The sequence below is a fragment of the Larus michahellis genome, chromosome 4, assembly GCF_964199755.1.
Source record: "Larus michahellis chromosome 4, bLarMic1.1, whole genome shotgun sequence".
In the NCBI taxonomy this organism is placed as follows: Eukaryota; Metazoa; Chordata; class Aves; order Charadriiformes; family Laridae; genus Larus; species Larus michahellis.
Genome location: NC_133899.1, coordinates 23,777,042 through 23,802,834, shown reverse-complemented (window position 1 = coordinate 23,802,834; position 25,793 = coordinate 23,777,042). Strand labels below are relative to the sequence as shown.

At 44.6% G+C, this 25,793-nt stretch overlaps 1 protein-coding gene across 1 annotated transcript; it reads right to left on the bottom strand.

Moving 5' to 3' along the window:
- Positions 1–708: 708 nt before the first annotated feature.
- Positions 709–22,685, bottom strand: GCH1 (GTP cyclohydrolase 1). The gene is made up of 6 exons (XM_074583509.1): positions 22,226–22,685; positions 10,229–10,338; positions 7,922–7,977; positions 4,797–4,828; positions 3,690–3,774; positions 709–3,079 (listed from the first exon to the last, which is right to left on the bottom strand). Exons 1-6 carry the CDS (start codon positions 22,539–22,541, stop codon positions 2,953–2,955), a joined length of 726 nt encoding a protein of 241 aa, XP_074439610.1. The 5' UTR covers positions 22,542–22,685; the 3' UTR covers positions 709–2,952.
- Between the last annotated feature and the right edge of the window lie 3,108 nt (positions 22,686–25,793).

Below are 25,793 nucleotides of genomic sequence, written 5' to 3'. Positions count from 1 at the left end.
TCTGACTGCCGCAGCATTTGCCAACAAAGTCATGCTGATTCCCCCTCCCTGCCTGCAGCCTAAGAACTTCTCCAGTTGCCTTTTCCCCACCCTGGCCTGGTTTATCTTGTGTGTCGGCACAGAGGGGTAGGTAAGACTCCTCAGGAGTCTGGGATCTGTAAATTTATCTTCCCCCCCCCCCCCGAATCTCAGAAATATCTGCATCCTAAGAGGACAGCAGGAGTGTCCCCAAGACAGCCTCCCCACCCTGAAGGCAGAGGCTGAGCTCATTGCTATGCATGGGCCACGGTGGGGTGACCCAACCAAGACTTCAGCTTCACAGTCCCTTGTCACACCTGGCCAGGTGTCAGCCCTCAATAAAGGGCAATGAGGCATGCAGAATGGCTTACGAAGCACATTAGAGGACTATTAGCCCCCATGAACCTCAAGGCATGCAATAGCCACTCCAGAGCAGCTTCCCACTTTCCCTGTCCCCATGGACTTGCTGCTGATTCCCCTAGCACTGAGGAACAGCAAAATGGAGGTGACACCAAATCTTGGGGGGGTTTTTTGCTCCTCAGTCAGCAAATGGGTGACTACTGTCCCAGAAGAGCAACCCAACACCTACTGCACCTACTAGCACAGAAACAACTCCCACACAAGGAAATGGAGCTTGTGCCACTTCCTTGGGCAATGCCATCACCTCCAAGTCACCAAGGATGCTACCACTCCAAAGGATAATACTGTGCTTTAATGTTTTAGAGACAATGGACTTTGATGTGGTACAAGAGCAGGCTGTACGTACTATACATATATATACACCGGTTGTAGTTAAAGCTTGTGTATTTGAACAATACTAATGTTCCAAAATGCACCAAGTCTTACAATAACAAAAATGTGAACAAAATCCAAGGCCACAGATATAGAGAGGTATGTTTTAAGGACTACAGGTCACACGGAAATAAAAAACAGAGGTGGTGCAATGTGAACTTTATCCTGAATAGAGATAAGTGGTTAAAACACAACTTTTCATTACCGCAGGAGCAAGACTGTTTTACAGAGATTTAATTTCCAAACTAAAGCAAGCAAAGAGAAACAGATGTCTTAGTGGGTGCCCCTTTGGTCCTCAAATTCTCCTTCCAGTTGCTGAGCTAAAAAGAGAAAGAGTTTTACTCGGAACTTCAGGCAAGAAAGATTTAAGGCTTTTCAGCTGGATACACAGACTGAACTGGGAAGTGGCAATATCCGCTCTCAATCATTTAAGGAAAACAAATGCCATAGAGTTAGTGCCTTTTATACATGTGCAACACACAGTTGTTTGGGCTAGCAGACAGCCACTTCTATAGCACATAGCTCTACAGAATCTGGGATAGAGGATATTTTTCCAATAACACTGCAAAGGTCGTCAAGGTAAAATTAGTGTAATTAAACACATGAGGTTGTTGTTCTTGAAAGTTCTTTAGGCCCAATGGAAATTTGACTGGACATGATTTTAATTTTGATTCCAACACAGAGACAGGAATGTCAGTAAGATGGAGCTTGCTAGGCCAGGAACTGCCTTTTAGGTTAGTGTACGGAACATCTTGGATTTGTATTCCACAAAGTCAATATGGCCATGGGAACCTGCATTGTGGTCATCTGACACCCTGGCTGACATTTCATTTTTTAATTTTTGCCTCCTGTGCCCAGTTGGAGAAGGGTGGTTTTCATTTGCGCCTCATGTTGTCCCAATTAAGAGTTACAAAACACCCATTAAAATTGTAACAAAGTATAAGAAGTTCAGCCAAGTCCAGCTGATTGAAACTTTTTGTACCAAGACTGCCACATACAGCAGTTGCCACATACACAGAAAAATGTGGTTTAATTCATTTTGATGGCCCTGGAAATGCTTTTCTCAATCACTCTTACGAAATAAGTTGTTGTCATTTCAGGTTACTTTGCCCTAAAATGACCTGCCATGAGGCAGGAGAGGTACAATGTGCTGTGTTCAGGATTTCAGTGCTCACCTTTGGTCCAACATTTATGAGATGTAAATCTTGAAATACTTGAAGCAAAATCTTCATTTTCAGATTATCAGACTAGATTTAGCTTCTCATTCTAACCCATGGAAACCCAAGAAGGAAAGCTCAAGATATAAATATCATTAAAAACCTCTTTGGATATCGTAGCACTTTGCAAGACAGACTCTGGTGTTTTTTTCCTCCCCTCCCCACTGTTAAAGTTTGCTTAAAAATAGTAAGAAACTGACAATTAAAGTGGTCAGACATTCTGAGGCACAGAGCAAAAGGTGCATAAAACCCTTTATATTGAGATAAGATTGTGCCCCAAATAATTTAGAAGTTAATTCCCTGCATGTTAAGAGGCTAGGAAAAATGTGTTTTAAATTTCTCAAACAAACAAGACACCACACAAAAAAAGGAGGGTTAATACTAGCAAGGATATAAAACACCACCAGAGGTAACATCCCAAAGGGGTAAAACATACATATCCAGATATTGAAACAGCCACTGCAGGACTTGTAAAAAAATATAGTCAGAGATAATTCAGGACCATCCTTTTCATCAGAGGTACACAGTATTTGCAGACTAAGTGGTCCTAGGAGGATCCACAGCCTTTCAATTGTTTCCTGTGCTGCTCCACATTTATTCTAATAAACGTAACTATTTCATAAATAGCCATTTCACTCTCAAGCCCCGCTTTTCTCCTAACAGCAGTATATACTGCATTGTAGAAACATTTCCAAACCCCTATTCATAGCTTGTAATTCCAGGACATGAACATTATTGGGAGTCCAGGAGAAGCCTACCTCATCGTGACTTTTTTCATTTGTCATCAGAAGTCTTTTACTGCACAAAAACTATGACAATAATTCACAACAATTTAGTTTAAAAGTGAGACGTAGGAACAAGTAAGAACAGACAGTGACATTGGACAGAACAATCTCCAGAGTGCATTTAGAGAATAAACACAGTTTCAGCTCCTGATGAGTGTCAAGAATTCTTCACGGGTCTTTGGATCTTCCCGGAATACCCCCAACATTGTGCTGGTTACTGTTTTACTGTTCATTTTCTGTACCCCACGCATTACCATACACATATGCCTAGAAGAAATGAGAGGGGAGTCAGTAAGTCAGCCATACTCAAAAGAAAGAAGTAATCCCCTGAAGAGAGATGTTTCTTACACAGTCAAGTTAAGTTCTGGGCAAGTGACAAAACCCCCATGTCCAGAACAGACAGCTGTCAGTAGTACCTCAGCTGTCCTCTACAGAAAAGAAAGTCAAACTCCCAGCCCCTGAGCACTGCCTTCTCTCCTCAGATCCCAGGAAAATCCCACCTTTCCAAGGTGCACGCCAATCCCAGGGACATGCCTGTTGCTAGACCCAAGCTTTGCTCTACTCGAGGAAGTAGAAGGGGCACTGAGGCAGAGCACAGACCCAGTGCAGCTGGGAGAGCTGACCACACTGCCAGTTGCCACATCCCTGCAGTGGATAAGGGAGGTCCCTACTTTACATGGCTCCAACCCATCCAGCCATTTTGCTGAACGGGCAAGGATCATGCCTGCCAGTGCTCTGCCCCATAAACAAGCATGGCCACAGCTACTGCAGGCAAAGAGACCACACAAAACAGCTCTGCAGTGCACAGCAGGAGTTACACACAGCTGGAATCACACACAGCCCATACACCACCACAGAACAGCTCAAAGTAACTCACGTAGCCTCAATAACCACTCCAACTCCAGCAGGCTGTAAGGCTTCTGTGATGGCTATTGCAATTTGTTTGGTAAGGCGTTCCTGGACTGAAAGAACAACAAGGAGTTCAGAGGCAGTGTTAAATCCAACCAGCACTAACGTGCTGCCGCTATCTGCATGCCACACACATGTAACACCACATCCTCACCTCCAAGCGTGCCTGTTCCCCACCGCCAGCACCAAAACTCTGCACAAACACACAAACTCTGCTCTTCCTAAATAAATTTTATTAGTACCAAATCCTACCTTATGTTATGTATCCTGGAACAGGTCTTTTATTTGCTTGTTTATACTGGGAGTCATTTTGCACTACACCTTTGCAGGAATTGCATTATCGTGATTTATTATAATAGCTCTTGCATTTCCTATTATGCAGTTAGATTTTCTCGCTTCTCTATTTTCTTTCGGTTTTTATATATTTGTTATCTGGCTTTACTGCTGCGCTTCTCATTCCCTACATACAATTTCTCTTTTTAAGGAATGGAAACAGAGATAAAAAATGAGGAAATTCAGAGAGCCTATTGTCCTGCAAAGCTTTACTTCCTGCAGCTCTAACCATTAGGTGTCAGACTGGTCACTAAGACTTCTGTTGCCAAGAACAGGCCAAATTTAACTGCAGGAGGACGAGAGCAGCTGAGCCCAACCCAAGGCCTCAGATCCTGCAGCTTCCTGCCCTTCTTGGGGGCAGCAGGCAGGCAGTCCATAATATGGCAGCTCTCCCTTCATCTCTTCAGACAAGAATTCTTGAATGCCTCTCTTCAATGATCTGTAGGAGAGTCCATCTCCAGCAGCATCCAACTAGTTTAGTTATTTCTGGCAGCAGTATCTTGTAGCACATTTATCCTCTCAGTTAGTTACTGCTTACATCTGTTTCCACAGGCATGTTTTGCCCCTCATTGGAAACACAGGGGCTAAGATGACAGATGAGAAACTCCTGTTCAAGAACATAGTGGTTTTTTTCACACTAAAATTTGCACAGCTATAGTCCACCTACAATTACCAGTACCCTGAGCTGGCTAGCAAAGGAGTGCACACAACAAAAGAAATAATCAAATAATCAGCTGTTTACCTTGTAATCTTCTACTGTATATTTCCACAATCCTAAAGGAGAAAGGAAAAAGACAATGTTACACTTATTCCTATCTGACCATTGTCTGATCTTCATAATTAACTTGACACTGTCAAACAAGACAACTGTATTGATCCATGCCCTTCCTGGCCATCCATGCAACATCACGCTGGTGCTCAGCCCCCAGCTGGCATTGCTCAAGGACTTCCCTCAGCACATCACCGTGTTTATTTAGTGACAGGTTCCCCCCTACTTGCCACTCGAGAGACTATTTTGGGGTAAACCTGCCACTTCTCCTTAGAGCTTCTTCAGTTGTCTGTTACTTTTGAATTACTTGTACCACCACCCACCTGCATCACACAGTTGCAAGGGAATCCACGCCAAAAGGCTCCCTGAGAGCTCATCCTTGAACTGAGGTCAGATTACCTCCTTTTGCTTCAACATAAACCAAATGCTGTTTTAAGGACAATTCAGATATTGGGATTCCCAGAAGGTTATTGAAATTAAGCAAGAGATGGTTTGGATTCTTGCATTTAACCACAAATTTAACTAAGAACAATGAGACAGAATTGTTTTTATTTAAAACAGATACTCTCCACCCATGTATCATACCATCCTTCACATTTTGGTGCAGGGATCACCTTAGTGCTCCTCTCAAACATGACTTCAAATTTAAGCCATTTGTAGGGCAATGAAAGTGATACTACCATCATTTATAACCACAGTACTAAAACCCTCACATTTAAGAGAAGTCTTACAACTGCTCTGAAACTCAATTGGTTATTCATGCCAACCTCAAATGCTTAATTACACGTCAAGTGGCCATGTAAAGAAGTTGCTTTAGAAAGCTTCAATACTCATCTGGTCAGACTAGACAAAAACCAGACGCTGGCTGGCAGCCTGAGGCATTAGTTACAAGAAACATTTTGACAATGAGACTTGCCTGCTGTTTTGGAGAGTGAATTATATGCAGAAACTCCCCTCCAGAAATGAAATGGCTGTGTTATAGCTATTCCAAAGAAAGCCATGTAATATTTGGATCAAATATATGGACAAGGAACAAGCTGATGCTCAGATATTTTCACACTGGTATTGCATATAAGAAGTCCTATAAGCATGTTTATGTAAAAATAGTTATTTGCATTAGCACTTTCAAGCCTGAGCTTAAAGTCCAAAGAAAGATGTTTGTTTACTGAATACAGGTCATCCACAACAACAGAAACTCACCACATTAGACTAATCCTATTATGAAAGATTAGGCCCAGAGTACCAACAGCCTCACAAATCTTTGTTTGAACACTGGTTGCATTATATAGGGCACGAAAGGGAAGCACTATTTGGCCCACCGATCTCTTCATGGTAAGCACTCAAAAGCAAGTGAGGACTGAGAACGTTTTGTTATACAAGAATCTAATCTTTTGATTATTGCAGTATATGGGAGTTTTACCCTAACTTGAAAAAGAGGCAAGATTTAACCTTTCAAGCCCAGCACTGGAAGCCTTGTGGTTATTCATGCATGTTTCTATACTGAGAATAAACAGTAGGAAAATTGTACCCTTCTAGCACTATGTTGCCACTTGTATTAAAAAAAATAAAAATCACCAGACACAGTTTTAAGCTCCTTTTTTACATCTGCAATTCAGAGGTAACTGGAGAACAGAGCAAGCACAAACTAACAGAGGCACATTTCAAATGTGATCCTTAATCCTGCATTCGAGCCCTGCAGAAATGAAACCAAGTGCTAAAGACGGTCTCTTCAGGAAGGATGTTTGCCTTCAGAAATCCAACTCAAAAAAACCCAACACCTCACCACTTAAAAAGATGCAGCCACAGGAGTACCAGCCAACACACAACGCAAGCCATGAACTGCCACACACACAAGCATAAGCAACTATAGAAGGCAAAGTCTTTTGCCCAGCAACTACGGTGCCATCAGCTCAGAACCTCATCCTACAATTGCACTGGTTAGGTACGGCCACAGAAAACACGTAGGAAAAAATTTAAATGTTGAACTGCCTGTTTCAGCCATTTAATCAGAACAAAGTCTACTCCTATAAGCACTGTTGGGAGACATGAAGATGCTCTCCCTGTAATATGAGGTTACGTTAACAAAGATGTGACCTCCAAGGGCCTTCCCATTCCAAACCAAATTCACTGTTGTGCAAGCAGAGCACAGAAAAGAGCCAACTGACTTTAAAGCATTTCAGTGTCATATCCTACGCATTTCTTACCCGCTAAGAAAACCCAGCGGGCATACAGATTTACAAGGCTAATTCTCATCAGTCTTATTGGAACTACAGCAAGAATAACAGACATATCAGGGAAAGCATAAGCAAAACCTATGTGGTCTTTCTGCACTACAGCCAATTTTTCAGTTTAATTTCTCAAAGGAGACCCTTCTGCTCCAGCCCCCAATAATCTGCTTATTGAAGGGATCTACCATCCCCTTCCTCACCAGAACTAGAAAGTGTCACTTTATAACAAGATTCAGTGCAACAACTAATCCAAGGGCACTTGCTGAGGAAAAGGCTATTTTACATAAACAAATGGATTCCTCAAGTGTATCATAATTGCTTTGTTTCTTAGGCTGAACCTTATCTATAAAATCCACCCCACAGCGCTCTCAGCAGGTCTCAAGTGAAAGAAAGAGATGTCAAAGTCATCTGAAGAGTCAGCTAACAGATAAAATCTTTAGATTCAATTTCTATCTAGAAAACGTGTTCATTTACAGTTTGGAAGTTTGGGATTTTTGTTCTTATCAGTCATTATACACACAAGTAGCAAATAGCTAGAGAACCCCACTGGTTTTGATAGCCTGCCTTAGCACATGACCAAATTCTCTATTGTTCTTGCTCTGTGCTCCCTGCAGACACCAATGCTTTGGATGAACGTACAAAAGTGTTAGGGTTTACTACAGTCGGCTGTGATGTGAATTAACATGGAGCTTTAAGACTTATCTGTCCTCTCCATGAAAAACGTAATGCTGCGGATTGGTCTAAATCCAAATCCAGAACACAAAGTGGGCTGAGCTTTAGAGGGGGACCAGATTAGAAAGATTAGCACAGTTAGCACAGCTTGGAATCCCTTTTACAAATTAGCATCGCTTTCATTACATTAACACTTACCTAGCAAGCTTGCTGAGGCCAAGTACTTGCTTGTTAGGAAGATAGCCAATATGTACCTAGACAGAGGAGAATAAATCATTAACAGAATCAAACACACCTTCCAAATGCATGTGAAACTCATGCATAGAGAATGAGATGTGCATTTGCCCCAGAACTAACTCTGGAACAGTCCAGGAGTCTTAGCATGTGGGAGGAACATGCCACCATGCAAGCCTGAAAAATTGTGGAGCTAACGGAGACTGTAAATGCCTGATGAGGTCAGTGTCCTGGTGAAGAATAAGTAAGTTTTCTGAGGGGGAGAAAAATCACAGCTCCTCTAGAGCCAAGGCTTATGTTCCAAGTCTCAGGAATGCTACAGAGTTCTACTACATTTGGGTATAAAAAGCAGTCTTGCTTAGTACAGCACTGTTCCTCTAAAATAAACATGCTTTTCTTTCAAGACTTAAAATGGATTTAGGGAGAGAGAGGGACTGTACTTTACTTCCAGGTAAAGTTCTGATGGCAAGAATTACTTAGCCACCAAAATCAGGCTGCACTTACTGATATTTCTTCCTGTTTTGGTAGTACCATAGATCACTCTGTGATTAAGTCAACTTCCATGCTGCTTGAGTATGGATTTGCTGAACATTCATACTGAACATGTAGTTGCACTAAGGTGGAATAAGTTCTTGAGAAGAAAAATGCTCAGATACAAAGGCAGGGGAAAGCTATTTAGCTTCCTGTTTTTTAGAATGCTACATAGGCTACTGAATTCAAGTGGGTTTACAGTTATAACTGATCATAAATCAGCATGTGTGTCACCATACCAGAGACTTGAAAAATTAGCCAGGATACAGTAGGGGAGTGTCAGTGTAGGATTCTGTCTTAGCGCTTTGCCTAGAGGCCCCATCTCAGAATCCTGTATTGCTGTACCTGCAGTTAGAGGTACCACAGAGCACCTAATTACCTGGCTAACTTGCTCATTCCTATCACTTCTGTTGGGTAATCAACCCACTGACACCTGAAAAGACATGAGACATTTCAGACAAAGTAAGAGACATAACTTACAAATAAGCGTTGAATCCTGTTCCCCACAGACTATTTTTGCAAATGTCTTTATTTCATTTAAGATAGAACTGCAAATACAAGACCCACTGGTCAGTATTTGCAGCCTGTTTGATGTACCCAACAGGAGAATGGTTAGTCTGAGAATATTTAGAGGCATACCAAGTCATTTAGTAGACCCTTATACGAGCAGGACCAATTCAGTGTTTGCGAGGAGATTGCTCCAAACCACACAGGCTAAACAGCTAGACGTAAAAAGAATGCATATATTGCCACAGGAGTAACGAAGAGAATATACACAGTAAGTGCAACCAAGAATAACAGGTGAAATAGAAAGCTTGCACAGAAAAAGAAGTTACCTTGTTTTCCAGCATAAAATACTAACAGTAAGAAAATAAAGCAGATGAAATTGAGTTGACCCAACCAAATAAACAGCCGGTTTCTGTTTGGGTATTTTATCTTGGGGAGATAGTGTACTTGGAATATATGTGGTACTGATTGAGTTTTACAGAACACAAAAGCACTTGCTACTCTCAGGTTTGTGAATACTTTATGGTAAACCAGATGGATCAGAATAAGCTCCATCCTTCTGCACTGACAGGGGAGCAAAGGGGCTGAGATGCACAGAAGGCACTACCTGCTCCAAACTCTTCATCATGTTTACAGCAGTCAACTTGAGAATTTTGATTTTCTTTTTAAAGTTGCTGGTATCACAATTTCAACACCCTCTGAAACACCAGCCCTTTTCATGGATGTCCCAACCTAAGGAGCCTCCTGCTAGTCAATTTTGACCACCCCCTCCCTGACTGGGCTTGCTTATTTAAGACAGGGCATTATTTAGAAAATTAGAAGTTTGTTTCACCCACAGGGGGGTTCCTGAGATGAATGTGCATTAGATAGCTCTAAGCCAGAAGCTAAATCCATGACAGAGCCAGCATGCCGGGTGAGCTGGTTTATCAAGATGTCTGCCCTCAAGGCTTGCTGCTGCTTCATGAAGAGCTTTGATATGAAATGTCAGAAACCATTAGATTATTTAGACTAGGAAAGGGTGAGCATTGTATTTTAGGAGCTTAGATCCAAATAAAACTCACATTAAGGAGGTCTTCCTTATTTGTATTCTGAAGATTAACTTCTATAAGTATTTACTGCTTATGGCTATGATTCTAGCTTTATAAGCTTTGTAGTTACAACTACAGAGTCTTTTACATGTACTTTAGGTCTTTTATCATGTATTCCCACATTTGTTTTGTGAGGAACAGTTACCTTTCCAACAAATGGAACGAGGTGATGCTCACACAATGAGAACATGTCTATGTCCTTCACAATTACCATCTCATCATGATCTTCATCAAAGATGGCGTCATTCAGAACATCTGAAATTAAACATTTGTATTAAAAAAATAAATGCACAAGCATGGAAGGTTCTTCCAGCCAGTATCTGAGAAAGCTTGTAGCAAGAATATAGCTCTCAATTACAGATTTTTAGAGTTAAGATATGGGAGGCAAGTAAGGAGTAACATCACAAATACACTTTGGTTTGCATATGATTACACAACAGCCACAGTGCTAGCTATGTCAGTCTACCTACATGCTACACCAGATGTTAGTCTATAGTGTTTTATTCAAATAACAGTTTCAGCCCAGGTTAGAACAAGTCCAGTCTTTGCAGAATTACTGGCATCTTAAGAGCAATTAAGATTACAGCTGATAAAGCCAGTGCTGGGCAGGAAAGCAAATCTCAAAGTGGGCTTCTATTAGCGCTTCCACACACCACAAGCAAAGCTGAGCCTGAGGTTTGAGAGAAGCTAAGCTGTCACAGTGGTTTCTTCAAACACTTCAACACCAGCATCACTATCTTTAGGGAGGCTTTGCACCCACATAAGATACTCTTTCATTTCATCCTGAAGCACACCAGCAGTTTAGGCATACAGAAAAGTCAAAAAGACAGATCGGTACCCTCAGATCGAGGGGAGATTTGCTGCCCTGAACTGAAAGCAGGCATGCATATGCATACTCCGTCCTAATTCTGCACCTCAGAGTTAACCGAGAATTAAGGTGGAGAAAACCATAAAGATAAGAGGAAGAAGAGATAGCTCAGTAAGAAAAGGAACATACAACATGACACTTTGCTAGTCTCAGAGCTCAGCAGAACAGATCCCCAGTTGATTTTCCAGATTTAGCAGTCCCCTGACAAGTCCCCAAGCAATCCTGACACAGGTTACAGCAGATCACAGAGATTGCAAGCAGCTGGACCATGCTTGGCGAAGTTAAAAGCAGACCACTCTCAAGTTAAGAGACTGAGCCCTTTGAAAGACAAGAGAGAAAAGCTGTATAGAAGAGAGAGGGAGAACAGCAAGGGAGAACTAGCTGTACAGAAGGACTGATAATCAGAACGAGGAACTCTGCAAACAAGTCAGCTTGAAGCCATGCTGACTACTCAGAATTACTTCCAGGAACCAGAGCACATACACCATGGCCAGAGGGGGAAACTGGGTGCTCAGGGACTACCCTGCTTCATCCACAGTGGAGCTTAGCACCTGCGGTGGTGATTACACAAATCTAATAATTGTATCTGCTCTACTTGCCTTTATGCCTTCCCCTGACATGCACGTACACCTAATGGCCACCATCTGTTGTCGATAACGTATCATGGAGCATTTTAATTTCCTGCTAGCTATCAGCACTACACAGGTAACCCTGGAAACTGTGCACAAGATGTTCTGCCTGCGACGCACGTTCTTTCCTGAGAAGGGCTGGCAACCTGCAAGAGAGCGACGCTGAACCCCTGAAGGCTTTTGATCAGGTCAGAGAGCAGGAGTAGGGGGCACAAAAGGGGCCAGGAAAAGACTCTGTAAAGGTACATAATTTTGTTCTTCAAATTTCAGAGTCTAGTTTACTCCAAACACTGCTGGAGAGGATTTTGATTACATGGGGAGCCCCATGCAGTTGTATAACCATGAATTCATCCGGGAATAGCCAGAATCCGAAATGGAGCAGGCTCAGAGGAGGGGGAAGGAGAGACAGAGCAACCACCTGGGTTCTTAGCTCCCTCCCGCAGCACTCTGCAGACATGCCATTTCTACAGCAGAAAGGCAAACAGTGGTTTCACAAAACCTGCTACTATGCCCAGCATTATTAAAACAAAATCCAAACAGATCCACAAAGCATCTCCAGAGAGACTGCTGCTGTTATTACACCACCAGCTTGGCTCATACCAGCCTTGCCAGGAGCGTATCAGAGACCGATGTTAGATATGGATTTACGTCAGCGCACTTGCAAAGCAGACCGTTCAGAACAACCAAAAATGGCCACATTCTCATTAAGCCATGGTAGTGTGTGACGCAGCATAAGGCCAAAGCCTCAACAGAAGGTACTTCAACTGTGAAGTCTCATATATGTGTATGTATATGCATATACACATGTATTCATGTATAAAACATATATTAATAGATCCTTCCAAACTTCATCTAAGGAACATAAGTCTATTACTGGAATGCTGAAGAGCTGTGTTGTATCACAGAGACAGCTGTTAGCCCTATTATAAAGCTGGAGGGGGAAGAAGGTTAAGTAGCTTGTGAAGTACTATACAGGCAACTTGGGGAACAAAATACATCCCTCCCATGGCTAAAGCAATCAAACAGCAACACAAAGGTCATCCAGCCTTCTTTCATATTCCCTCTTAGGCTACAGCCCAGAGCAACAGCAGTTTTGGTAATGCCCCCTCTCAGCCAAGGGAGTTTGAGGTGTGTAAGCAAACAGAATGGTGCATCAAGAACACAACCAGAGCTGTGGGATGCTTCACGCTTCTCGTTTATACAGGTCTTGCCAATTTTGCATCTTAGATTTATTTAATATTAGCAGCAAGTTGCAGCCAGGTCACAGATGATACCTGCTCAGCAGCATAACCTCTGCAGCACGGAGTGCTGATTTTAAGTCAGCATCAGATACTCCTTGAGGAGGGCCAGAGAACATAAAGGAAAAAAACAGCTTAGCATTAGCCCCTCCAATAACCCCTTCCCGACTGACAGATGATACAGGGACACAGGATAAAACAAAAACGTGAGACTGAAGGCCACTACCCGAGTAAATGGACATGGTGTTCAGAGAGCATGCCAGTCACCTCTATCCTGCTCCAGTCCCTCCTGCCCACACTTGACAAGTCTGTTCTCCTGAAAACAAGCATAGCTTGAACCCTGCCTATCCCTGTACCTCTTCAAAATCCAAGCCTTGTGTTCACAAGGGTTAGGTAAGAGTCACTGCAACAAGATGATGTGCTACATCCCATTGCAGCACTTGTTTTCCATAATTACACAGGAGAGACTCATTTGGCAGAGACTCCAACACTTTGTGCAGGGAAGCAATACCATTTTATCTAAATTCTAAGTTTCTCTGCCTTTTTTTTTTTTAAAGTCATTCAATTTGCTACAGCATCAAACAGGTCCCAAACAAGCTCAGCCTGCAGCACGTGCTCTGGAGAACTTATCAGAGCTGAAAGGACAGAAGGGGAAACAGGGCCTCAGATTAAAAAAAAATTAATTATTATTAATTATATTAAATACATTACTTAAATTATTTAAAATAAATTATTTTTAAAAATCATATTTTTGTCCCAGAAGCAAAGCTGCGGAAAAATTCATTCCTCTTTTCCTGTGCTTTCATTCTACCTACTAGGACATGCTGTCTGCTTCACTAGCTTGATTTTGGTTTCCTCATTTGGAGGCCCCAACACATTTACTCTTGCTACCCAGGGCAAGATCTAGAAGTCATGTTGTCCCTCCCCAGACCTGTCCCAGATCGTACAGAGCAATGTGGCTGTGACATTGGCTGCATCTCTCAGCTCTAAAATACCCACCCGCCCTTCCAGTGCAACTGCATCTTTTCCATCCCTTCCCTCCTTCAGCACCAGGATCTTCAAAACAAAAGCAGAGAAGTCAACAGGGCTTTCAGAGGGAAGGAGGGCTAGAAGTAAATATTGCCATCTTGGTTTCCTGAGAAAGCAAAGCACCTGCAGCTCAGATGGGCCCCTTCTCAACAGGTTACTTTTCCTCAATACAAAAAGGAAATTCTTCCTCTCAAATAAAGCAACTTTTATTCCCTCCAAGTACCACCTACGTAACCATCCACATCAGAAGCACAAGACTAGCATCTCCTCTGCTAGCAAGAAGACAGGCATGTTCATACATCCTCCCTTGGTCTCCCAGAATCATACCTCCCCTCACTCTGCTTTTCTCAGTAACAGCTGTGCTCAAGTGCTGCCACCAAGGTCCGTCTATATGCCAAAGGAGACTGCAAATAACATCTTTTCATTCTCCACCACCCCAGAAAAGCTAAGGGAATTTACTGCTCGAGTCTTTAAGCCTAGACAAATCATGTTAATGAAAAAGCTAAGATTCAAATTAAGATATACAGGGAATAGGAACAAACATTTTATCTACAGTTGGGGCACTCTATAGATTATTCCAACTGATTCTTCCTTCAGCTGAGAGTTCAAGTCCTGTTGTAGAAACTTCAGCAGACTGTTAAAACTGAGCAGTCACCTCTGGTGCAAGTTAACTCCTGGAACAGAGCAGAATTAAATTTCCCCTTTATATTCAAAAAGAGTTGATAAAAGCAAAAAATCAGAATTGGATGAAGACAGAATGAGAAAGACCTTTCAGGATTTTGCGTCAGAGCTAAGCAAAAAGACCTGTTACTATAGAAACTATTTGCATGGCTTTAATGTGACACAGGAAAGCAAAAGCATCTCTGGCAACCAAGGAAGCTATAGCCCACCCAGCAGCTGGCTTGGTAGGTGAAAGGAATGAAGGATGGTAGCACTCTGCAGATCAGCACTGCATCAGCTTCACAGTACTTCAGATGTCTCATTTTTACAATGCCTGTGAGACAGATGACTGAAGCAATGTAGGTTGTTCTCCCTATGAGATAAAGTACTTCCCTGTGGTGTTAAGTTGTCTCACTGCTCCGCTTTAGAGAGTCAGACAGGATTGTTCAGTATCAACAGGATGAAGGCAGCCTCAGAGATTCCCAGATACTGTTCCCTGAGCTCATCTGTCATGGCAGAGACATGAGGCACATGGTTCCCATGATATCCATTACACAGCTCCAGACTGTCCTCACTGACAGCCCCAGTGCTCTCCATGGTGACCCACGGGTCCCACAAGTCGCAGCCAGCAGCTGATGCCATTGTAAGAATAGATTCAGGCTAAGGGAGGCAAGTGTCCTGTGATTGTGGTGGGACAAGTCACACCATATCAATGTCCATTAGCTTGGACAAACTAAAATCCAGGCTGAGGTCAGGTACCTTCTGCTCTCCCAGGAACACAGACTGAGTTAGACCCAGACCAAGACCAAGGGCAGAGGACCTTTGCATGAACTAAGAACAGGTCACTGTTTGGAGGATACTCCAGAATAGCAGTGCCGTGACACAGAGACTGAAGGCTAACCATTCATTAAGACCTTTGACTGCCTTTCTCAGGAAGAAGTTCCTCCTTATCTTAGGACAGATGTAATTGACAGAGCAGAAGCCATGAGCTAACAACTGAATGTGTGGTAGGGAAGCCAATTGACTAGAGGGTCAATTAAATCTGGAAGGAAATTGCTTTAAAAACCTTTCAGTTGCTGCTGGGTAAGCAGTGAGATGTAGAGTCAAAACTGAAATTTTATATTTATTCATGTAATGACACTACAGGTTAACTGTACTTAGAGAAAATATTCCAGACAAGAAACAAGAAAATTATTGCAGCCTTTCAGTATTAAAAAGGTACCAGGAATTTATTATGCATTCAGAAAAGAGAATCAGGCTACAAAAAAACACTCATTCATATAAAAAGAGTTTGTACTGCTGCAGAAACTTAGTGACTTCAGATTGCTAAGAAAGGGGGGGTGTGTCTGTGTATGCCACTTGCTTCAAGAAGTCTTGAAGAACTATAGAAAGAGACACAGCCTAAGATGCCACATTACTATCTAAAAAGGCAATAGAGCCCAAAAGCTGCAGAGAAAATTAAATGAGCACTCTGTGGTTTCCTTGCCTAACAGGAACCAAGAGAAACCTCAGACACAAAGGAATTTACAAGTTTATGACTAATATTTCAGATTTCAACACCAAAGGACTAGAAACAGACATTCAACTTCAGAGAGGAACATTTGCTTCAGAAGTAAAGCTTAATTCCTTAGCTACCAGAAGAGAGGTGAACAAGATGTGTAATTTAAGGCCCATTTCATAGAAGCAAAGACGAAGGAAAAGCATTATTGCTATTCAACTACTTCTGGCCATCATTTGTACAGATTTGTTTGTTTTCCTATGCGACACTTTCCACATTGCAGAGAGAGACTAAAGTCTATTCATAAGAGATCAGTTATTGCAGGCTCTCAGATGAAGCTAAGATTAGGTTCCAGAAGTTGTCTTCTGCCAGGAGGTTTATTAATATGAAGGAAAGCAGGGTGATGGAGATGCTCATTAAAATGTATCAGGATTTCAATAACCATTTCAATGTCTCATGTCATAGAGGGTGCTGAAAGTCCTCCCCCCATCCACACTTTTTTCTGAAATTGAAACAAAAGAAAAATCAGAGGAGATGAAACACCACTTTGGAAAAGCAACATGAAGAGATCAAAAGCCTTTAATAGTTAAGATCCAAGAGGTTAAAGACATTTAATAAATCCCTAACAAAACCCCAAACAAGCTTAGCAAATCTGGTAGTACTTGAGCATTAACGGTCAGGTGAGATCATCCTGGGAAGTCCTCCAGTCCTACTTTCACTGCATTGAGTACCTGTTTCAGCAGGTTCACTGATTGGGTTGGGAGGAGGGTTGAGGAAAGAAATCCCTAAGAACCTTACTCTGAACAGCCCTGTCTCTCCAACCTTCTGGTTCACAAGAAACAAACCATGGCCATGCCACAATAATGCTTATTTTTAAGTTATTAACATCTATGAGTTATTGCATCTGTGAGAAGCAAGAGAACTAGCAGTACCTTGTTTCCAGGAAAGGATGAAGTAACTCACCAGCCCTTAGCAAAGGGCAGCGCTGCTGATCAAACAGCCTTGTTTGTTTAAGGCACTGCCTGTCTATTTTTACGTAGTGATGCTTAGCACCTCTCATCCACAGCAAACTGAGTAGGCTTGGAAAAATCTATGGGCTTACACCATTGTTGTCATCTGTCAAAATACCAAATTCACACAGACAAGATGATGAAGAAAAAGAGTATTAAGGTTGCGTTTTTTCACCCTTCACCATAGGAAAAGCACATAAACTAATGAGAGTGGAAAAGCAACATACACACAGTTCAGCAGGTGTTAATCCACTGTATGAGACAGAACTAATTGTTATTTGCTTTAAAATAAAAACTGCACAGTAGAGTCACTTAGTTTCCAGGCAAATAAAGCATACATGCAGCCTTTCAAACCACAGAGGTTCAGAAAGCAAAGTTATCCTCTCCCAGGATTTCTGATTTTCATTTCCCTATTAAACATGCTAAAAGGACAGCTGAACCTGCCAACATGCTTGAAAGCTAACATACCTACCAGAAAAGTCTTCCAGCTTTTATTCGTGTAACAACTTATCACCATTACCAGCAACAACACTGGTTAATGAACATGCCATTTTGCTTATGAGTGCTTACAGATGATGAAGGCAAGTTAACTTCCTACAGCAGATGCAGACAGCTTGCTCAGCCCTGTGCCTAATGTTTCCTACGGGATTACACAATCAGAAACAACTCTTTTACGATTTGTCTTTTGAAATTAACATCATTGACACTCGCCATTTCTGTAACTTACCAGTTAGCTTTTCTCAGCAAGATCAATTCTTAAGCCCTCAGCTTGAGTTACAAGTTAGTACTGTCTGCAGTCTTGTATTTTGCATGTATTCACTCATTTACCACATTTGCACACACTTGTGCTTCACAGTATTTATATAGTCTCACAGCCAGCACCTCGAGTGTGACATTACGCCTTTACTAGAGGAAGGGCAGATCTCTCAAGATTTAGTCTTTTTGTGTGGCAGCCAGTCACCTGAACCAACTATAAGAAAACTAAAGGCCAACTGCTATCAACAGTCCAGTTCACCTTTATTAACCAAGAGAACAGGTTACTATTTTGTAATATAATTTACTCTCAGAAGTATGAAGATCTGACCGTGGAAAAGAAAACATGTTCTTGTATGCTCGTGCAGAAGCACTGCATGAAATTGAGGAGTAAAACTTTGGGTATCCTGTTTGCTCTGCCACCCTTACCAATACATTAAGAGGTTTCTGTTGTAATGGCTCTTAGTCTTCACAGATGCCCAAGTTTTTAATCTGGTCCCCAAATGGATTTTATTTTAAATCACTGGAGGCACTCCTGCTCCTCCAGTGAAAGTCTAATGACTAGTACTATAGAAGTAAGATCACCACATTTGAATATGTTTTGTCAAAGAAAGAGTGAGGTCTTCACTAAAGCCAGGATTAATAGGAAAAAAGACATAATCTAGAAAGAACAGCAAGAGCCAGATTTAGACATGTAGCAAGTAAACTCTACTAATGGCTCTGACATACAATAGTGACCAGCTGCAGAACACAGATAGCAAAGACGAATAAAAGGTAAAGCAGGAACACTGTTTCTCTACACTGTTGAAAATGAGCTAGGAAATACACACTCAGTGGAAGCTGGAAAGCAGAATCTGCTTCTCTGTTACTCACATAAATCTAAATAAAGAGAAGGGACAGAATTTAGATGTAATCTTCCTTACAACACTATAAATTTAAGCTATGGGAAGTACAAAAATACAAATACAATCAGGTGTCATGGAAGCAAAGTGACAACACCCAGAAAGGAGATCAGATGTCCAGCATATTTAATTATGTGCTAAATGTGTATGTTCTCTGATACATAGTAACTAAAAAGATCAAGAAAACAGTTTGTTCTTAAGGGTGAATTATCAATCAGGGTTCAAAAAGAAAAAACAATACCTAACTGCTGACTGTTGAAACTGCAGTTTCCAAAAGCATTCCTTAAAACCAAAGGAATCAGGGTTCCTTAAACCAAACTCATGCCACTTAGCTGCCTTCTCCTCCAATGCCACCACAGAGGACAGACTGCTGAAGGGCAGGTGAGGCCATCATCCCTCACCATACCAAAAAAATCTTCCAGCAACCTGACTGCACTCAAAAACGTGCAGTGGCAATTAAGAGCAAGGCACCACTCTAATCACCAACCTCTGAGAGGGGTGGGCAGCACTCAAGGCAGCTTAGTTTCGTGACCAACCACATAACCCCCATGTTCTCACTTACAGCAAGTCAGGATTGAGTCAAGCACTTTAAACACTAAAGATCTCCTGCAGTGTACTTTGCAACTTTACAGTCTCCAGCCTTCACTATATTTCATAACTTGTGAATATATCCATTACATAATATTTTGTGTTCCTGTATGGAAAATTAAAATGCCATCATAATGAATTGCTTTTTCTCCTGCCTACCCAAGGCAGGTACTCAAGCAGACAAACTCATAAGGCTGATTTTAAAGCCTGTAGCTGTACTAACATTTACTACCTTGGTTTGTCTTTGTCACTCTTCTGGATGCACAGCCTGGCAACATTTCCACATACTGGCAAGGGTTGTGAGCTCAGCTGGGGCCAACTAAAGACAGGTGCCTGTTGCAACACACCTTGTTTCCACCCCCGTGTTTGTACAACCACCACTACAGAGCTTTCTACTTGAGAAACCTATTATGCGAAGATGGGACTTACAGTTATTATAACGGTCTCTTATCTTCTGCCTGTTGGGACGTAAACTTGAACACACATCCCACAAATTGCTGCTTTAACCCCTGCCTATCCAGATAGTTCTACATAAGGAGATGAATAAGCTGCAAAATAAACCTCAGAAAACAAGTCAGGGCTGCTTTTTGTTTGGATTTGGGTTTTTTTGGTTGTTTTTTTTTTGATTTTACAAGCCAGTTCCTGGACTTGTTCATAGTCTGACTATTGTATTAGTAGAACCAAGTGAACAGCCCATCAGGATGCTGCAGCAGAGGCAAACAGCAGGAGCTGCAGTCCCACAGCCAGCCTTGTTCCCAAAGATTTTAGTTATTGTCTCTAGGTTTCATGATGCATTTAAAACTCTCCTGAGTGGAAGTTACTTCCGTATCAACTCTCCCAACCAACTGCGCATCCACTAGTTGTTTTGCTAGCTGCTGTGGACTTAGCCTTTATCTACAGCTCTTCCTTCTCTTTGGCTAGTAAGAGTGGGAAGACTGAAAGCTATGTATAGCTTAAGATGAGATGAGTAGCTGGAAAGTAAAAGGATCCCCCACCTGACAGAGGAAGGGATGTTAAGACCACAGCTTCATTTTATTTGCTAGAAAGTAAAGAAAAAAGCAGTCCAAGAATACAGCACCCAGCAGTGACACTTTCTGCTCTTGGATAAAATACAGCTCTCCCCCAGGTATGGGTATTCAGGGGAGAGGACTATCCAGAACTACTCTACTTAATGAAATGTACATGAGAGGTTGGGACAGACTATTTGGGTCCCAGAGAATCCATGCTGGAGGAGGAAAAAAGCTATTAAAAAACCTTAAGGGAATGTGTGGCTCTGCCCACAAAGCTGACAGCAAGATAAGAGAGGACTTAAGATGAGCAGCCACCTCATCCAGGTTCAGCACAGAAATTCATGCTCAGAAACTATCACTAAAAAATCATTCTGCTAGAGAGTGGCAGGATGAGAGACCTCCCATGTTTTACAGTAGTAAATACAATCCCCAAATGAGGAAAGTTATCCCCAGCAGACAAAAGATTATTCTGCAAGACCCTATGAAACCTCATCTCAAAACACACCGTGCAGCTGGACTAAAGGAAGAGGGGAAAGAGGATGGCCACTGCAGCCCAGAGCCTATTTCCAGATGTGAACCTAAAAACCTGGTTTGTTCAGAAAGGCAAAACAAAGATCAAGGCAGAAATGCTGTTCCTGGGGGAAACCCAGATATGACATTGGCACGTGAGTATAAGCTGGCCATGAATAAGTTAATGCTGAAAGTTATGTGCAGTCTGATTTCAGAAAAGCCAACAGTTGAGAAGCGAAAAAGAAACTAAGCACAAAAGCCAGCCTTTAAGTTGAAGCACAGTACACTTACGAAAAGGACTCTGACGTGTTAGCAGAAGCTCCCCAAGGCCGGCCATCAGCACAGTTCAGATGTTTCATTCAGCTGCCAACACCCTGATGCAGTTCTGGGGCACTCAGTACACCAGTGCTGCACTCCAGAGAGCATAACCCCATCAGCTCCTTCCTGATTCCCATTCAAAGGTCCTTGCTGACAGTGTTTGCATAGCTATGCGCTAACAGGAACTTGCCTTTTACTGTAAGAGGTAGCAGAAGGGGGAATTCCCAAGCCCTTTTTTAGTGTTTGTACCCAGTACAGTCCTTAGTGGAAAAGCTGAGGAGATGAAAATTGATGTAAAAACTAAGTTTTCAAGCAGGATTTACCCTGCACTGGAACCAAGAGACAACTTTGGAGCTGCTGGTGATAAGGAGAACAAATCCCACCCAGCTCCTCTCCTCCTGCCCTCAGGGAGGGCCTGCAGCCAGCAAGCAAGTAAGACACTCACCTGGGGCAAGGATGCAAACCCGGGGTACTTCTGTACACCCATGTTTGCAGGGATAGGAACCCGGGGTACCTCCCTACACCCATGTTTGCCGCTGGGACCCTGAGACAGGGCAGGGATCTCCCCAACCTCCTCCTTTCTCTTTACCTCACTTCCTCAAGTTTCATTCCCACCTTTGAAAAACCTCACCTGATAAACCCATCATCAGAATGGGACCTTTACCCAGGAAATTCAAGCCACCTCTGTCTGCTAATAGAAGTAAACGTTCCCACCCCTTCTGAACACAGCCAAGCTCGGCTGGGGACGGAGGAAGGTATGATCAACAAGTTTCTATGGCAGAGCTTTAAAAGTTTACACCAGAAAAGGGAAAGCAAAAGCACTTGCTCTGTCCACAGAAGTTTATGACAGAACATGAACTTTAACAGTACAGAGTTTTAAATAAATAAACTGGGGGAAGGAGGGAAGAGAGAGATCCCAAGGTACAGGTGTTTTTGGCACATACTGCTGATGATTTACTGCCAAGGGGCATCAGAGGGAAGGTACGGTGGCAGGGCAGTAGCAAAGGCCATTTTAAGAAATAAAATCGGAACCAGGGCTGGTGCCAAAGGCTCCAGCCCCGCCACCCCCGGCCCGGCGCCCTCCCCGGAGTGACAGCCGCCCTCCCGCCCCGGGGCAGCCGCTCCCTACCCGAGATGGTTTCCTGGTAGCCTTTGGTGAAGAACTGCATGGCGGTGGCCGCCCTCCAGGGTGTCTTCAGCAGCCCCTGCCGCTCGGGATCCTCACCCAGAGAGCGCAGGATGGTGGTGTAGGCGGCCGCCAGGCTGGGCAGGCTCAGCTCGTTGTCCTCCTCGCTGCGGGGCCGCTCGCCCCACCAGCCCTCCCCGCTACCACCGCCGCCGCCGGGGGGGACGCGCGGCTTCTCGGCGCCCACCGACGGGGAGGCGGAGGGCGGCGGTGGCCTCTCCTGCCGCGCGTACCCGTTACAGCTCCGAGCCGCCTCCATGGGTCCCGGTCGGGCCCGGCCGGCCCGACGCCGAGCGGGCAGCGCGCTGTGGCGGAGCCCGCCGCCGCCCTCAGCGCCGCCGCCGCCCTCAGCGCCGCTGCCGGAGCCGCGCGCAGCCGGAGCCCGCCGCTGCCTCAGCACTGCCGCTCCAGCTCGCCGCCGCCTCAGCCGCCCGCTTTATACCGCCCGCGCCGCCGCCATTGGCCGTCGCCGCCGCTACGTCACCCGCGGTGTGGCGAGCCAGCCAGTCTCAGCCCGCCGCGGCGATGGCGGGTCCCGTCCGTCCCCGTCTGCCCCTCGTCCGCTCGGGCCGCCGGAGCTTGGCCTGTTCCCGGCGGGGTGAGGCCGGGGCATCCCGCTCGGGAGCTCCCCGGTGCTGCTGGAACGCTGCCATAACCGTGCCGGGGTGCTTCGGGTTACCGGCAGCAGGACGGAAAGATCCCACGCGTGGATTTATCCTCCTCCACGACGATCCCAGATGCTTCATAGAGTCACGGATGGTTTGGGTTGGAAGGGACCTTAAAGATCATCCACTTCCAACCCCTTGCCCTAGGCAGAGACACCTCCCACCAGCCCAGGTTGCTCCAAACCCCGTCCAGCCTGGCCTTGAACCCCTCCAGGGATGGGGCAGCCACAGCTTCTCTGGGCAACCTGGGCCAGGGGCTCACCACCCTCACAGCCAAGAATTTCTTCCTTGTATTTAATCTAAATCTCCCCTCTTTCACTTTAAAACCGCTACTCCTCATCCTGTCACTTCACAGAGTCACAGAATCCCAGACTAGCAGGGGCTGGAAGGGACCTCTGGAGATCATCTCGTCCAACCCCCTGTCAGAGCAGGGCCACCCAGAGCAGGTGGGACAGGAACTGTCCAGGCGGGTTTGGAACGTCTCCAGAGCAGGAGACTCCACAGCCTCTCTGGGCAGCCTCTTCTAGTGCTCTGGCATCCTCAAAGGAAAGAAGTTTTTCCTCATGTTGAGATGGAATTTCCAGTGTTCCAGTCTGTGCCCGTTGCCCCTTGTCCTGTCGCTGGGCACCAAGAAGAGTCTGGCGCCATCCTCTTGCCACCCGCCCTTTAGATATTGATAAGCATCAATGAGATCGATTGGACCAGAACTGCACCAAAAACCTTGGTCCCTTCAAACCTACGAGCTCTGCAGACACCTTCCTGCTGGTGGGCTCATGTGCCCCGATGTTTTCATTCCCAGCTGTGGCTCTGGAAATGCGCCCAAGACTAAATATTTTGGGAGTTCTGCAGGGACCTGGCTAGGATATTGCCCCTGCCACTGGTCTCAGCATCCTCCAAACACGCACTTTTGGCGCAAATGTGGGAGTCAGACCGCAGCTCATTTTTGCCAACAGCCCTTTCTGCCCCAGCCCCGCGTAGGGTTCAGATGCTGGTGAACAAATAAATGTCGGAGTGGATGGTTTAGAAGAGAGGTCCCCTCCGGCCGAAGCTATTCTGGGATTTTATGAGTTAGAAACTGAGTCTCAAGGTTCAGCTGAGCATAGGGTGTACGCTCCATCACCCACCACCCCAACCATGAGCATGGTAACAAATATTTTCTGGATTGCCACCGAAATGAATGGCCCAGATGCTAAGGGACGCAGCAAAGTCCTCTCTTGTCACACCCAATCTGTCTGTAAGGCAGCAGGGACAAATTGTACCCCCTCGAGCCGAGGAAATGGTAAATTGCCAGGGGGAGATAAGGAGAGGAAGGAGCTGTGGGAGGGATGGGGCGCGGAGCATGACTCACTGGCTTTCCTCCCTCTCCTCCTGGCACAAGAACTGCATTTAACCAAGACAAGACAGTTAAAAAAAAAAAAAAGGGTGGGGGAAAAGAAATAAAAATCAAGCCGGCAGCAGTAACACGCTGCACATCCATCATTCGGTTTCCGATCACAGGTTTTACTAGAAAGGACCCAGGATGACTCAGGTGAAATCAAGGGGCTGGCGCTGGCCTCCAGCCAGGCTTTACTGCGGTTTTATTGCCCCAGGCTCCAACTTGGAACACAAACTGCTGCACGAGAGGATTTGAAGCCCTGAACTCCATACCCGCTCCTCCCCAGCTGGGTACCTCACACCATTTCCCCACCCTCTGAGGATGCCCAAATCCTCCGTATAAGCTAGGTGGGTTCCCTTACTAGAAACGTGCAAAAATTGTTTGTGAAACTCGGCAGAACGACTGCCGCTTTCACTTAGATCCAGACCAAGCTGACACGGTTCAAAGGGTTGGGTAGCATTTCTGAGGAGCTATGAACCACTGAGACATAATAATCCGTATGAAAATGGGGTTAGTAAAGGGCATTGAAGTATCTTGGCACTCCCTGGTCTTTCCTACCTTTATTTTATCAGAAAAGAAGAAGATAAGTTCCCCCTGGGTGTGGCAACAATCTCCGTATGTTTGTTATTTTTAAGGCCGGCCCTGGCGCAAGTGAGAAAAGGTGGTTTTGAGGCTCAAGGCGCCAGGAAAGCCCAGAGACCCAAGCTCTGTGGGGTGATTAAAGTGGTTCCCAGAGAGCTTTAGAACAAGACACAGTTTCCCCTCCTGGCTCCTGGGGTGTGGGAGCAATCTCTGGACATATAGGAATTTTGGAGGCCAGCCCCGGGGCAAGTGAGAAAGGGTGGTTTTGAGGCTGAAGGCGCCTGGAAAGCCTGGAGCCCCAAGGTGTTTGGGGCCATGCAAACGGTTCCCAGAGAGCTTTAGAACAAGCCATATTTTTCCCTCCTGGCTCTTTGGTCATGGGAGCAATCTCTGGACATATGGAAATTTTTAGGCCGGCCATGGGGTGAATGAGAAAAAGTTTTTTTTAGGCTGAAGACACCAGGAAAGCCCGCAGCCCCAAGTTCTGTGAGGCGATGCAGGTGGTTCCCAGAGAGCTTTAGAAAGAGCCAGTTTTTCCTCCTGTCTCCTTGGGTGTGGGAGCAATCTCCAGACGTTTGCTAATTTTGGTGCAGAGATGAGCTTCCGGGCAGGTAAGTCTGCTCCGGGGAAGCGATCTGAAGCCAAAAGGGACGGCAAAAAGCCCTGTCTGGGGCTTCTTATAAGCCGGGAAAAGCCATGTGCCTGCGCTGGGGGCTGACAGCTTGTAGGGGGGGGCCTACTGAGCTCGTGTGGGCAGACCCATCACCACCCACCGTCTATCAGACTATAAGAAGCCTCCGTGAGGGCAGCAAGTTGCTGCCCACAGGGCAAGCCAACCTATTGCAGGTGCCCCGTGTGGGGTGCCGCAGCTGTTTGCAGCTCGTTGGGC